This window comes from Corythoichthys intestinalis, chromosome 20, assembly GCF_030265065.1.
Source record: "Corythoichthys intestinalis isolate RoL2023-P3 chromosome 20, ASM3026506v1, whole genome shotgun sequence".
Classification (NCBI taxonomy): domain Eukaryota; kingdom Metazoa; phylum Chordata; class Actinopteri; order Syngnathiformes; family Syngnathidae; genus Corythoichthys; species Corythoichthys intestinalis.
The window spans coordinates 27999847-28013572 of record NC_080414.1 but is presented as its reverse complement, the minus strand read 5'-3'; the positions used below and the strand labels follow the sequence as shown (position 1 = coordinate 28013572).

The 13726-nt window shown below is 39.1% G+C and overlaps 1 protein-coding gene across 1 annotated transcript; it reads left to right on the top strand.

Annotated features, from left to right (window-relative positions):
* The first annotated feature begins 2709 nt into the window (after positions 1–2709).
* rgs9bp (regulator of G protein signaling 9 binding protein) lies at positions 2710–13403 on the top strand. Its single transcript, XM_057823835.1, has 3 exons — positions 2710–3149; positions 6369–6675; positions 11278–13403. The coding sequence occupies exons 1-3, from the start codon at positions 3054–3056 to the stop codon at positions 11655–11657; spliced, it is 783 nt and encodes a 260-aa protein (XP_057679818.1). The 5' UTR covers positions 2710–3053; the 3' UTR covers positions 11658–13403.
* Positions 13404–13726: the final 323 nt, after the last annotated feature.

The window sequence follows — 13726 nt, the reverse complement described above, 5'->3', positions numbered from 1 at the left end:
TTCAGCTGAATTTGCGGATTTTTCACATCACGCCCGCCAAATGTGCTGCTGGTTTTTGTTGCTGCACCGGGGAGAGGCGTGTGAGCCTTTTTGGGTTTCAAAAAGTTCCCGTTCATCGCAGAGGTTGGCCAAAGCAAGTCCGACAACTGTGGGACCACTGGATTTAAGAGGAAATGAGTAAACTACGTGCTTTGTATTATGTCAAATACTGGGATCATGGCAGACGTTTTAATAAGGAGGTGACTTGCATTTTGTGGCTGACAACGCAATCCACCGAGAAGGCCACTCTGCCGACGACCGGCAGCTTGTCGCACACCCTCCTCGGTCCTCTTTGCGTGCACGCCGAGAATGCGCTTTCCTCAGCTTATGCTCGTCCAGCCCCCCGCTCTCGTCAGCCGTTCTCCATATCGTCTAGACTTCCAGCCCCCTTTGCTCTCTTCGTGTGCCCGGCAATAGACCACGATCCTCGAGTTTGGCTCGGGCAGCTATGCGCTCCTCCGACGTCGGCCGGTTTGTCCGGCAGTCATTCTCCAGCTTCTTCCCCAGCAACGAGCACTCCTGCCAGCAGCAGGGGAACGATGAGCTGTAACTTGCTCGCCGCCGGGGTTTGCCGATTGGTGAAGACAATCGACAACCCCGCCGCCGTGTGACATGGTCCGGGGTAGTTTTGTGCAATTTTTCGTTTTCGAAAGGTGAGAATAAGACTTGGAAATGCCGCTCGGTTCGGGTTACCATGTCGGCTAGCTGTCATGCCTCCTGTTTTGATTAAGCTCTCTTTTGTCAGGGAAATGACAAAAGCCGGATTAACACCGGTGGTATAAAATACCGTTCGGGAGGTGCAAGAAGTCGACAGTTTTGACCATTATGCAGTAATTTTGCCCTCTCGTACTGAATAAATGCATTTTTAATATTTCATATTCCTTTCAGCACAAGAATGTTATTTGTGATGACAATACCATTTAGCAAATGGGGAAAATACTTAGATCAAATCAATATCCTGTAAAAATATTGGAGAGATTGAAACAATGACATTTTGCTGCTCTCTTTGTTGCATTTCCCCCGTTCTGAATCTTACCCCACAATGAGCTGAATTCTAAATCAGATGAAATCGTGACCCTGCCGACGTCATCCTCCAGCTTGGGACGCTAGAGTGCTATAATGACAGGCGGGGCTAAACAGGAGATTAAGACTTATTTCTCGTCATCTGCGCTTTGCCAAATTTTTGTATATAGTTGAATCGTCTCAAAATATGATTCTAATTCACATATTAAGATGGAGACACATTCCGCGCTTGATGGCAATACGTTGGTACCTGGGAATTATCAGAATTATTAGTTTTGTATCAAATTTTATTTGGGCAATTCATTATTTATTTATTTATTTGTCAATACCTTACAATCTGTAAACAGATTTGTTGTTCAAATACATTTAACCTATTTGAAGTTTAAGTTCAGTCCTTCCCAACGCCATTTGATTGACAGACCATTCCTTTTGTTAAAAGCAAAATAGAAAAGGCAAGCGAAATAGAAACATCAATGACAAAAGTTGTCATTGTTTTCCTTTTCTTTACTGACAAAAGTGAAAGTCAATAAAAAAGTAACTTTACAGTTTATTTATTCATTTATTTATCTTTATTTATTCATCTGAGTTTTTAAAAAAATCTATTTTGGCACTCCTGTGATTCTATATGTCCTGCCATAACTGCCACATACAGTCTAATTTTTAAATTTTTATTTATTAAAAACAATGATAAATTCTACAATTCGGCAGTTTGGTATCACATTCAAACACCGTGCTGGCTCCTCCATTCATTTTCTTCCTCTTTGGTGGTAAATAGACAGCAGCCAACGGCATTTGAGCTTCGTTATCACCACCGCATGGACATGTTTTCCGTGTACTACTGCAATGCATTGTGGGATACAGGGAGCTCCGGAGTGACAATCTTTTTTCACTCGATCACTGAGCCCTCTGAGGGTCCATCTCACCAAGGTCACTTCACTGTTTTGGGAATTGGAATGGCCCTTAAAATGGCGGCGGGGATTCCCCTGGGGGGGGGGGCTAGGGCAAGTGAGCGAGGGCTCATTTAAACCGCGATTGAAACGCAGTCATGGTTACTACTCAGAAAACTACCCACAAGTCTTTGTGAAATGGCCAAACACACAAAACAGTGGGTCTGGCTTGATCTGCAATCTATGGGGAATTTAAGCTTCTTTGTTATATCTCACAAGCGCCGGAATAAATTCAAATCTAACATTCGTTTATTTTATATAAAACTGAAGCTGCATGCGGCTCGGGGGCCGTGTGTTGCCGACCCCTGCAATATTCAAATGAAAGATTCTGGAAGCAACCTGTTGGTTTGTTTTATTCATTTTTAAACAGTGACACCTTTTTAAAACGATTTATCGATTCTCGGGGGGAGCATATCGATAACCTTTCGGGCTACAAAGTATCGCGATATACTGTTTTATCACACCCCTAGTTATAATTGCATCATGCATTGTTGAAGAAGTAGAAAAGGACTTGCAAATGAAGTTTCTTACATGTAGACTGTTGCTGTGTGTTAAATTTTCACAGTGTAAATCAATTTACTTGGTTCCCGAGCATTCTGCCTTCAAAGTTGATTGAAAGAGACGTGGCCAGAGTTGAGGCAAGAGCGCAGCCTCCCCTCAGTGAAAGGACAGTGGTGGTGGAGACAGGCAGCTGCTCTCGTCTTCACTCTCAGTGACAGTTAATGAGATTACAAATTGGCTTTATCCTGCATCGGTGCAAAGGGGTCAATCACGGGATTAGAATCTAGCTGAAGTTATATCCCTTTATTAGTCTTTTTCGTCGCTCTCATCACTTCTCAATTTTTTTTCTCACTCTCCTAAGGATACTTGCAGATCTCTGGATGACATGAATTGGGTATCGAAGTAGAATTTAGTTATGCACTGATTTGCTTTCTTCAACGAGTCTGGAGAGTAACCTTCTGACTGAAACATCTTTTGAGGAAAGAGGAACAGGTAACACAAATAAAGGGAAGCCAGCCAGGACAGACTTGGCAAGTCATCCTCATGCCCCTTGTAAATAACAAAATTGGAGATGACTGCACACTTGGCACAAACAAGGCTCTGACCGATGGCAAAGCTCTGGTGGATTCGTTGATTAAGGTAAGCTTAATTCTATTACAGTGATATTAAAGTGTCCTGATTTTCCAATGTTACTTTAGACTTAGCACTGATATGATCATTTGGTAATACTTTTATATGTCACAAAATAAATGCAAAACCTGGTACCGACTCTCCAAAGCTACACAAAATGAGAATAATGTTTTTTTTTTATACGATCAAACTTTTAAAAAGTGCACACAGTAAATACAGCATGAGCAAGGTCAACCCTGTGGCTAAAACAGCACTCTCACTGAATAGAATTTCTTGCTCCGCTGCATCATTGTGCTCGTTCAAATATGTAGGTTGCAGTGCAATTGGGCCTTGTTTGCGCGTAAATGCGTAACCTACATTTTGACTAGGGATGTACCGAAAGCAAAATTCTGTGCCGAAACCGAATATTGGAAACATTTGGCCGAAAAACCAAAAGGCCGAAAAATACACATGAATACAATTAATTATCAATTAATTTAAAAAAAGAATATATATTTCATTATTTTCCGATTAATTCCCTTTGCCTTGGCAAATTTAGTTTGTAAGGTGTCGATTCTGAAATCCTATGGTAGGGGGTCCTCCGGGTGGCAGCATAGGTGGAGTTTGACTTTTGTGGCAGGGGGCGGGGGGCAAAAATGTTGATGACCCCGAAATGCAATGTCAGCAATAAAATTAATTTACAAGCAGATGTGGGTAGGAAGCCAAAAATTTTACTCAAGAGTAGCGTTACTTCAAAATAATATTACAAAAGTAAAGTAGTAGTCCAAAAAATATACCCAAGTACAAATAAAAAAAGTATTTGATGAAAAGAATGCTCAAGTAATGAGTAACATCGCGAGTAACTGTTTATATTTTTGTCTTTTTTTTTTTTTTTTTTAAACAATGGTATTTTCTTCTGAGCACAAAGTTATCTATATGAACTGTTGTTATAATGATACTGTTCAATAACCCATTACATGACCGCATTAAGCCAAAGAAATATACATATTTTTAAATCATTGAATTACGACGAGAGAAAAAAAAATGACATAAATGAAGCATTATTCGTCCAAAGAGCATTAGTGCCCTCTGGTGGAGAAAATAGTTCTTCAGATTCTACACAAAGATTAAATTTAAAATGACACCCATTATGAAAAATCTGATTGGCAATGATAATATGATGTAATAAATGATATGAATTTGGCTTCAAATTTGTTGCATGCGCACTTTGCAGGACAAGATGACAGTCATTTTGGATCAAATTAACACTTTTAATGGGCTCTAATTGGCAGACAACAAAAATGACAGTGGGTTTCTCACCTATTTCATATTCTGCACCTAACTAGCTTTAAAATGACTCGTTATGCATTATGTGTTTTTTTTTTTTTTTTTTTTTTTTTTTTTATAAATTTTAATATAGTTTGTGTTTTATTTGAGAATAACAATTTATTGCATTTAAATAGGTGATTTATTAGGATGTATTATCACTATATTCGTGGTTGAATAGGTAAAAAAAAAAAAAAACAGGCGATAATATTGCATATCACAATAATTTATGAGACAATATAACGCCTACTAAAATTTTTATCGCGACAGGCCTATGCTGTACTATAACCTATTACAGAGAGAGAGAGAAAAATCAACAGAACTGAAGCATTATTCGTCCAAAGAGCGTTAGTGCCCTCTAGTGGAGAAAATAGTTCCTAGTTTGAATAGTGAAGAGTTCCTTCATAATTACTATTTAAAATTAAAAGGATCATGTCATGTTTTTACGTAGTCAATCGGTGCCAAATAAAAACTTTGAGAGAGGTTAAAATTTGCGCTTTCGAGTCATGTTGAGGGCAGCGCTCTATATCAAATACTTCATTTTTTACGGTGCTTTAAAGACGTTACGTGACTGAACAGGCTGGCGTAATTATAGAACGGCAAGCTTGCATCTGATTGGTATAATGGAGTCATGTGATTAGTGTTACGACGTCTCATTGGTGAAATCGTTAGAACTACTCTTGGCATCGCTGGCAAAAAAAAAAAAAAAAAAAAATCGATTATGTAGAATAAAGAGGATAAATGTAACGACTCTTGTGTAGCCCAATGTAGCAGAGTAAGTAGCTTTTCTTCACAAATCTACTCATGTAAATGTAAAAAAATATAGCTTATTAAAACGACTCTTTAAAGTTTATTTTTCTCAAAAAGTTACTCAAGTAAATTTAACGGAGTACTTGTAACGCATTACTACCTACCTCTGCTTACAAGATATATGCTCAGTTAATAGCTTAGCCCATGCTCGTACATACAAGCATCCTAGCTGTGTGTGTGTGCATGCGTGTGTGAGTGCGCGCGTTATTCTGTCTTACCTAGTGGAGAAGTAGACGCCGCATCCATTTTGACTGAATATTCCAGCCAAGAACATTTATAATAATACGTTGAAAATGAGCGTTTTTTTGTTTCCTATCATTTTTGAGGGTTACCGTCTTTGGTGGTGCAAACTGAAACTCTGCTCACCATTTTGGCGGTGCTCTCCGGCGTTTCATGGTCCACATCTTCAATCCTTGTTTCTCGCTCAGTTGTTGTTGTTGCTTTTGAAAGCGTTGGTTTGAAAAAAAAATTACTTATATCCATCAGGCCTCTTCTGTCCTCAGGTGTTTTTTTTGGGCTAAGCAAAGCAAATGAGGTGCTGGACTCATGATGTATTTGAAAAATAATTTCGACCCATTGTCAAAATAGTTTTTTTGTTCATTTCATTTCTTTTATATTGTCTGTTTTATTGCTTTGCAACTTTTACAGACAACATTTTACCAGCAAGGTCTTAATTTTAAATACATATATTGGAAAGTCAATTATATGCAATGAAATTTTATGCCACCGGGGGGGTTATGCCCCCCCCTTAATCTCCGTGTATGGGTGGCAGTGAGCGTTTAGTGGCAAACGCGTCCTATAGCAGCACATTACGGCCGATGAAACCTTGGTAAATGCGCTTTCTTGGAAGTTTGGGACATTTGAAAAATGGCTCTCACGCCTCCAATTGCTAAGCTAAATGAGACCTTGATGTACGTTCGTGTGGAACTGTAGTTCACAACAACAGGTTTTAAGGTTTCTATTACTATGAATAAAATATTTTTCTTCCATCACCCCTGGTTTAACTAGATTGTAATAAAAGTTCCCGTTTTTTGAGTTACTATGTAAATGTTGTATTAAAGTCCATAACCATAAAAAACTCCACATTTTTACAATGTATTTGACTTTGCAAAGGTGGTGGCATGCTATCGACATTTAGCTTCGTGCGTCGGCGGCTGCACTGACAGCTTGCAGCTGCGAGATGAGTTGAGGCAAACAAGAGAGAGGGCCCGGAATTTGGCCACGACCATCCGTCAACATCTCACCTCGCATCTTCGGGACAAGCGCCTACCTGTGGAACAGCGGAAAGAGATGGAGCTCCTTTGGGTAGCCTTCTCATCCAGCTTGGAGCTGCTCCACATTGACATGTGCAAAGTTTACAAAATGGGAGACATCTTCAAGGTTGCCGAGTCTCCTAGTTTGGTTCAAACTGGCCTGCAAGGTAATGAAAATAAAAATCAATTTGGTGTATTTGAAAGTTAGTTTGCCATTCACCGGATCTCGTGGATCTTTTCACAGATGTTTTATTGTGTAGGATAAAAAAAAAGCAAACCAAAGATAGGACACAACATGTTAGTCATTAGATAATGCAACTTTTTGGCTTTAAAAAACTAAAGGAAACCAAGAAAAATACCGTATTGGCCCGAATATAAGACGGTGCTTTTTGCATTGAAATAACACTGAAAAAGAGGCGGTCGTAATACATTCGCGGTCTAGACATCATACCCATTCACGATGCTAGATGGCGCCAGATATCACTGAAGCGATGTTCTGTCATGACAGATCTCAGCTACTCTCCCCATTCACGACGCTAGATGGCGCCAGTGATCATTGAAGCGATGTTCTGTCATGACAGATCTCAGCTACTCTCCCCATTCACGACGCTAGATGGCGCCAGATATCATTGAAGCGATGTTCTGTCATGACAGATCTCATCTACTCTTTTTAGTTTAACCAGTTTGCATTATTTTATTGCAATGTTTTTCCTTATTCAGATTTGTTTCAAGACTACAGTAACAGACTTTACTTTGATGGTTAATGCAGTTATTGCAATGTTGTTGTTTTATCACAATAGATTGGTTTATTTACATTTCAAAAACCAGAAGCCATTCATTTACGAATGTGATTGCACTTTAGTTTACATATTTAAATGTGCAGATATTAAGATTTGAATGAGGCAAAATAACATGATTTTTCTCTCAAATATATTGTTACAATCATTTGTTTCGGATGTACTGTTATTATTTTCTGTATAAAAATTAATTTGGTGTTCAAAAAGTCTTTTTTCAAACTTGAGTCTTGAAAAAGAGGGGGTCGTCTTATAATCAGGGCCGTCTTATATTTGGGCCAATACGGTAATAGTAGTAGTCTGTAACGTTACTTTTCCAGACCGAACAAAGGAAAAAAAACACGGAATCTCTCAATTCTGGAGACACAAAATATGCAATGGTCAAGCAAACACACAACGAATACTTGTTGCACCACCCTCTTGCTTTTATAATTGCTTGCATTTTCCAAGGCATAGACTTCACTGAATGACAAGCAGTCCTTTTTATTCTGTCAAGCAGCGTTGTTTTCATCATTGATGACTATAACGAAAATATTTTGTCGAAGAACACTTTAATGACGATAACGAGACAATAACGAGCTAAAAACGTATCTCGGTAGACTAATACATGATGACACGAATGCGAGTTTTTGTCTAATGAGACAAAAACGAGACAAAAATGAGCTATTGTTTCTGTCACATGTTCACAATGTGTCACATTTTATGTGTAGTTAGCCTGCATTGTAACAGTGTCTGGTTGTGTCACCCATGTGACGTGCTGCACCCCTCCCCTCCCACTCACCAGTCTCCCAATTGCTTGTTTTGAGACACATACGGTAAGATTTGTCTCTTATCTTGGCAAGAGAGAATATACAATGTTGCATGAGCCTTTAAAGGTCTGTGCTGTGCAGAGGTTGCGCTAGACATTTTCGTTGTCTGTCATTTTGACTGACAAAAATCCAGTCATAATCTATTTTTACCAGTCACTTAAATTTTTAAAATGATAATGATGACATATTCAATAGTATTTAGTTTTCATTCATTTTTAATTAATATTGTAACGCTTGCTTGGCGGTGAAAAATTAGACACGGAAGTTGTATTTTTCTCCCTCTTTTTACTCTGCTTACCGCCAACACCAACAAAACAACTCCACTCCCAAAGAAAAAGAGGCAACTATATAGACCCCAATCACCAACGTCACACAATGATCTTAATTGTGGTTGTCAGCCCAAAATCTTCTAAATATATATTAAATGCATCTTACCAGATATAAAATGACTACTACATAGTCTGTGGATCGTTTGGTGCCCAGATTTCTTGTCGAATTACAGCAGTCCATCTCGCTCTCCTCTTCGGGTCTCTCAGAATACGGTAGAACTTCAAGTCCCTCCGTCTATCTTCTCTGTTACTGCAACCAACCGCCACACACTTCTTCGCCATTTTGATTATTAATGTTAACGAGCAGAAAAACACGCCGTAATAGGAGGCATGTACGTAGCGGTAATGTGTAAACACGACGAGCTGACGGACAATATGGCTGCTCCAGTCAGGGGGCGGAGTTGTGACGTCATGTGATTGGGGTCTATAGACAAGTTTCCTGAGCGAAATACGGGCGCCGCCATCTTGGAAAATGTCTGCTTCGCACTTCCGGTCCAGTCGAGTAGCAGTGTATTAGCAGTGTATTGACGACGATAAAACTACGAAATCAAGCCAGAGCAACCCATGGAATCTTCCAAAAATTGATTCAGCACGACCTAGATGACACGTAGATGAGATTGGATGGCAGTTCGTGTCACTTCGTTGATCATTCGTGGACAAAATTATTAACAACGGTCAGCCTGTGTTAACGTGAGGAATGGATTGATACTACGGCCATTATATTACATTTGCCGACTGCAGAAGGGCTGACATGGATTGTTTTGTTACAAGGAAATGCTACAAGGTTATGTACATATGATGTAAACACAAATAGTATGTCATTCTTTTTTTTATTGCAGGCATTGATCGCAATAAAACATTTAGACATGATTCAATTTCTTGTTTTATTTAAAACGATTGGTGCACTCCAAAACAGGTCAATAAATCACATTTATAAAAGTATTGCAAAAATAGCATACGAGAATGTGATATCAGACCGCAGAGCTCCGGAGCCTCGTGAACAAATAGCGACATCACGGAGGCCCTCGGCGGCATTTAGATGTGCTTTTTTCCCGTCCTCGGTAATTCCAGCTCCAATAGCATATATTTAAAGACGCTACCGTTCACAAGTTCGTAGTTGGATCACGGCGATCTCGGCGAACCACCATCTGTCACAATTCCTGCCTCTCTCGGCCTCTCCCGGGAGTCATCATTGTGGAACGCAAACGATATATGTTCGATATATGTCCATCAACGTACAAGTCAAGTTGTCTTCTCTTTTATAACAGCATTTCCCAGCTGTAAACAAACGAATAAAAAATTGTAACACTTGGATTTATGCGGTGCATTCAAACACGATTAGCAACAGGCGGCTAGCAGCAGTAGCAGAAGCTAGTTGTTGTAAAAATGATAAAATTCGTAATTACAATCATCATCGTAATATCAATAGCAAAGGCAACAAGTCGTTTCATGCGCCAAATTTTAGGTTTCGTATTTTTAGAGCACATTACCTTCCATAACAGCGGGGGCATGACTGCAGGAGCTGTCAGTTTTGTACATCTCCTTCCCTCCCACCTGTATGACGAGTACAAGCACCCATGGTTTGGAAATCGACATGGTACGAAGCATGGAGGCCTTGGCTTGGTTCTCCACCTGCCTACATCAAAATAACATTCCCGGGATCTTGTATAAAGACCTTCCAACTTCGATTCCACCGCCATTGACTTCAACGGTAAACAGGCGGAAACGGAAGGGGACGGAAGACATAAGGAAGTAAACCGGAAGTACCTCGGAAACTTGTCTATACACAGGCGACAATCTAGTCCACCAATTGGATGACGCGCTGGCACACCGGGTGCACCAATAAGAACCTCGCGTTGATGTGTCAATCACGGTGCTGCCGCCAGACCACGGTGACGCTACAATATTCTGACAGAATAGCCAACGACGTCATGCATTAAGAGAGACAATAGCTAATTAATATGCCACCCTGTGGTCTGGGGTGTGAATTGCAACCTGTCAAAATGACGGACGGACTTCAGTTTTTTCCGTCACCGTTTTAAAAAACCGGTCAACGACAGAAAATATTCGGTTAACGCGACCCCTGGTGCTGTGTGACCACACAATAAATGTAACTTGTAGTGTTAGCATAGCATTCACGTTCGCGTCAGTATTAAGTTATTGCTAATGGCGAGTGTCCTCTTAAACTCTCAGACATTTTTTACATACAGTTTGTGGCATCTAAGTGGTTATAATTAATTGAAAATAATGTACTGTTATCCTGCTGAGTGTGTATTATCACGTCATAAATTTTGTAGATGCTACAATATTTCCTCGTTCATTTGAAATAGTTGGAAACCGTTTTTTACTTATGTATTTTTGGAGTAAAACTTTTGAATTTTACAGATGAAAATATTGAGTAAACGTCGACCAAAACTAGACAAAGACATTTTGAAATTGAGCAAAAATTAAAAGGGCTGCCAAAATAACACTGCTGTCGAGCCTTGTCGTGGACCATTTTCTTCAAATTCCACCATAGATTTTAATTTGGATATTTGAGATCCACATCTTTACACTCAATCTATATTTTCAATAAGCCAATAGTGTACCCCATTCAAAGGTCTTGTATTATGAAATGTATCTTAAATTGCACGTATACATAGGTAAAATAGTAGTAGTAATTGAAAGTTACCATTTGAAATGACTAGTTTTGGGTTATGGTAATCTGTATTTTTTATTAAATTGAGCAAACATCCTCTGAGATTTAATGTGTATTTTTTTCCAGTAGGTTCAGAATCATACATCTACCTGTACATTGTTTTAGCTGTGAAATCATTTTTTATCGGTTGCCCGTCCAGGAGGAAGCACCGAAGTTGCTGCTCGAGCTCTCAGTCTGCCAGACCTTAGCAGGGCTTTGAAGTCCAACCCCCTCGGTGACCTCGAGAACCAGGAGCGCCAGACCATGGAGCAGGATATCAGCCAAATTGACCACATGATCGATGACATGGAAACAAAAGTGAATGTGCTGCGTTGGATGGTGGAGCCCCACGGGGCGCTGAACGGCGACCCGCGGGGCAGCACTGACAGCGCTTCCCTGGCCTTGTTCTCTATGGATGAGGAGCAACTTGGCGGACACTCCCCTGCAGGCCAGCGCCGTCATATTGTGGCACTCTTACTACTGTGTGCAGTCATTTTGGGTGCAACCACTTTATGTATCTGCATCTTCTTCCTCTCATGATTAAAAATGTACAGTATATTTATCCATTTTTTCCCCTCATTATAGAATAGCCAAAAATTGGACTCAAGTAAGTGTACAGTACAGTTACTTTTAAACATTGGGGGAGTTTGACTTTTGTGGGAGAGGAGCATAACATTACACAAAGAAATTTGAATATCCATCTTGCCTCCTCAGATGTAGTTTTGGCTAAGAAAGCAAAGGACATTCTCGATGGTGCTAGTCACATGATGTGTCCGAAAAATATTTTTGAGTCACTACGAAATAATTTGTTGGATTCTTGTTCATTTCATTCATTTTTGTAGTTTGTTTTATTGCTTTACAACTTTTATAGACAAATTTTACCAGGTAGGTCTTTATATTAAATTCATATATAGGAAAGTCCATTACATGCAATGACCATTTTCGGCCACTGGGGAGGCACTGCCCCGCCTGCAACCCTTCAATCTCTGCGTATGCATTTATATACAGGTAGTCCCCGGGTTACGACGTACCCGACTAACGTGATTTCGACTTTACGACGCCGGAGCCTCATCCGCTATTTTGTCTCCTGCTGTTTTATTTTTTTTGTCGCGTAACAGTATGTGTTTGAGCTCTGTATTTTTCTCAGTGTAACAGCTGTCAGGTTTCCCTGCAAATATTTGTTTCGCCAATAAGAGGAGCTGTTGTCTCACTAAAGTTAATTGAAAATGTACATGTTGCAACTTATGCTTTTTTTTTTTTTTTTTTTTTTGCGTGCATAGTTTTTGTTTTCCTGTCGCAATTTTGCAATTCTTGGGACTCTATTGTCAATAATAATTTGTTTACAAGTTAAAATGGTAACATTTATAAGTTTAATTACAGTGAGCGCACACCCGTATAGGTCGCTTTCTGTTTTCTACTAAAGAAGTAGAGTCTGATGCAGCAAGCAAGGGTGTACCATAAGCAGCTCGACCTTGTCTAAGTTGCTGAAATCAAGCTCTAAAAAAGCTTTGTAAGTCACGTTGACCTACCTTTTTGTTCACTCGCAGGCCAAAGTGTTCTATATTGTGTCTGTGGTTTAAAAGTAAAACATGAACTATTGTGTCTCCACCTGTGAACAACCCAGCATACTCAGTATACCTTTTTCACCATTCATTAGCGTTGATGGTAAGTACAGTATCTTATTTTTTTACTTTGTGTTATTAATACGACATATAAAACATGTTTTTGGATAGTTATATTGAGTTTTGGGGGTATATAAAGGGTTAATTCCGATTTATGCGGGAATTCAGGTCAAATCGCCAGCTTTGGAATGGAACTCGTTTGTAACCCGGGGAGTATGTGTAATTTGACTAGGGGAAATGTAGTCATCCAAATTAAGTGAAAAAATAAGCTCTTGGTGCAAATTGCTTTGTTTCTTTTTTAAACGTCAAATAGACAAGAATGCCATGTATTGCAGTTACCTTCAAATTCAAATATTGCCCTACGCTATTTGCCATTTGTGTACACATAAAATATAAAATAGCACATTGTGTAGGCTCACAAGGCAGTGATGATTATTATATACGTTCATTAAAACGAACTGCCTATGTAATTATAAATGAGTTAATTGCTCAGTAGTTTTAATTCAAGTGCAGTCATGAACTGGGAGTTGTAAATGTTTTCCTGATTTCATTTTTCTGTGACCCGAAAGGTCCAAACCCGCGGGTAATGCTGCAAAATGCTTTCAGTAAAGCTGTATAAAACATTTGGATTTTTTTTTGTTATTGACATTAAAACGAGCAAATTCTTTCAGAAGTGTGGTCTCTTCTTACTGTACAAAAAAAAGATGGAAAAAAGAAATTAACTCAATGTATTGTTCTTTCATTTAGTTTAGTTTTTGAACATTTCTTTTAATAGGTATCTAAAATGAAGTGTTAGTGTGACTAATAGTCCCATTATAAAAGTCTTTAAATTATTATAGCATTAATTTATGTCCCCAAAAAAATAATTAAAGAAGACATAACGCCTTCTTTTGAAAAGTCTGTAAATTTTGTTTTCACATCAGACAGAAATTAAGTTTTAAAATGTACACAATGGGGACTTAGATGTACTATTGCGTGTATTACATG

Coding starts and splice junctions, on each gene's coding strand:
- rgs9bp (XM_057823835.1), top strand. CDS start 3,054: ATGCCCCTTGTAAATAACAAAATTGGAGATGACTGCACACTTGGCACA. Junction 3,150..6,368: donor TGGTGGATTCGTTGATTAAG/GTAAGCTTAATT, acceptor GACTTTGCAAAG/GTGGTGGCATGCTATCGACA. Junction 6,676..11,277: donor GGTTCAAACTGGCCTGCAAG/GTAATGAAAATA, acceptor TTGCCCGTCCAG/GAGGAAGCACCGAAGTTGCT.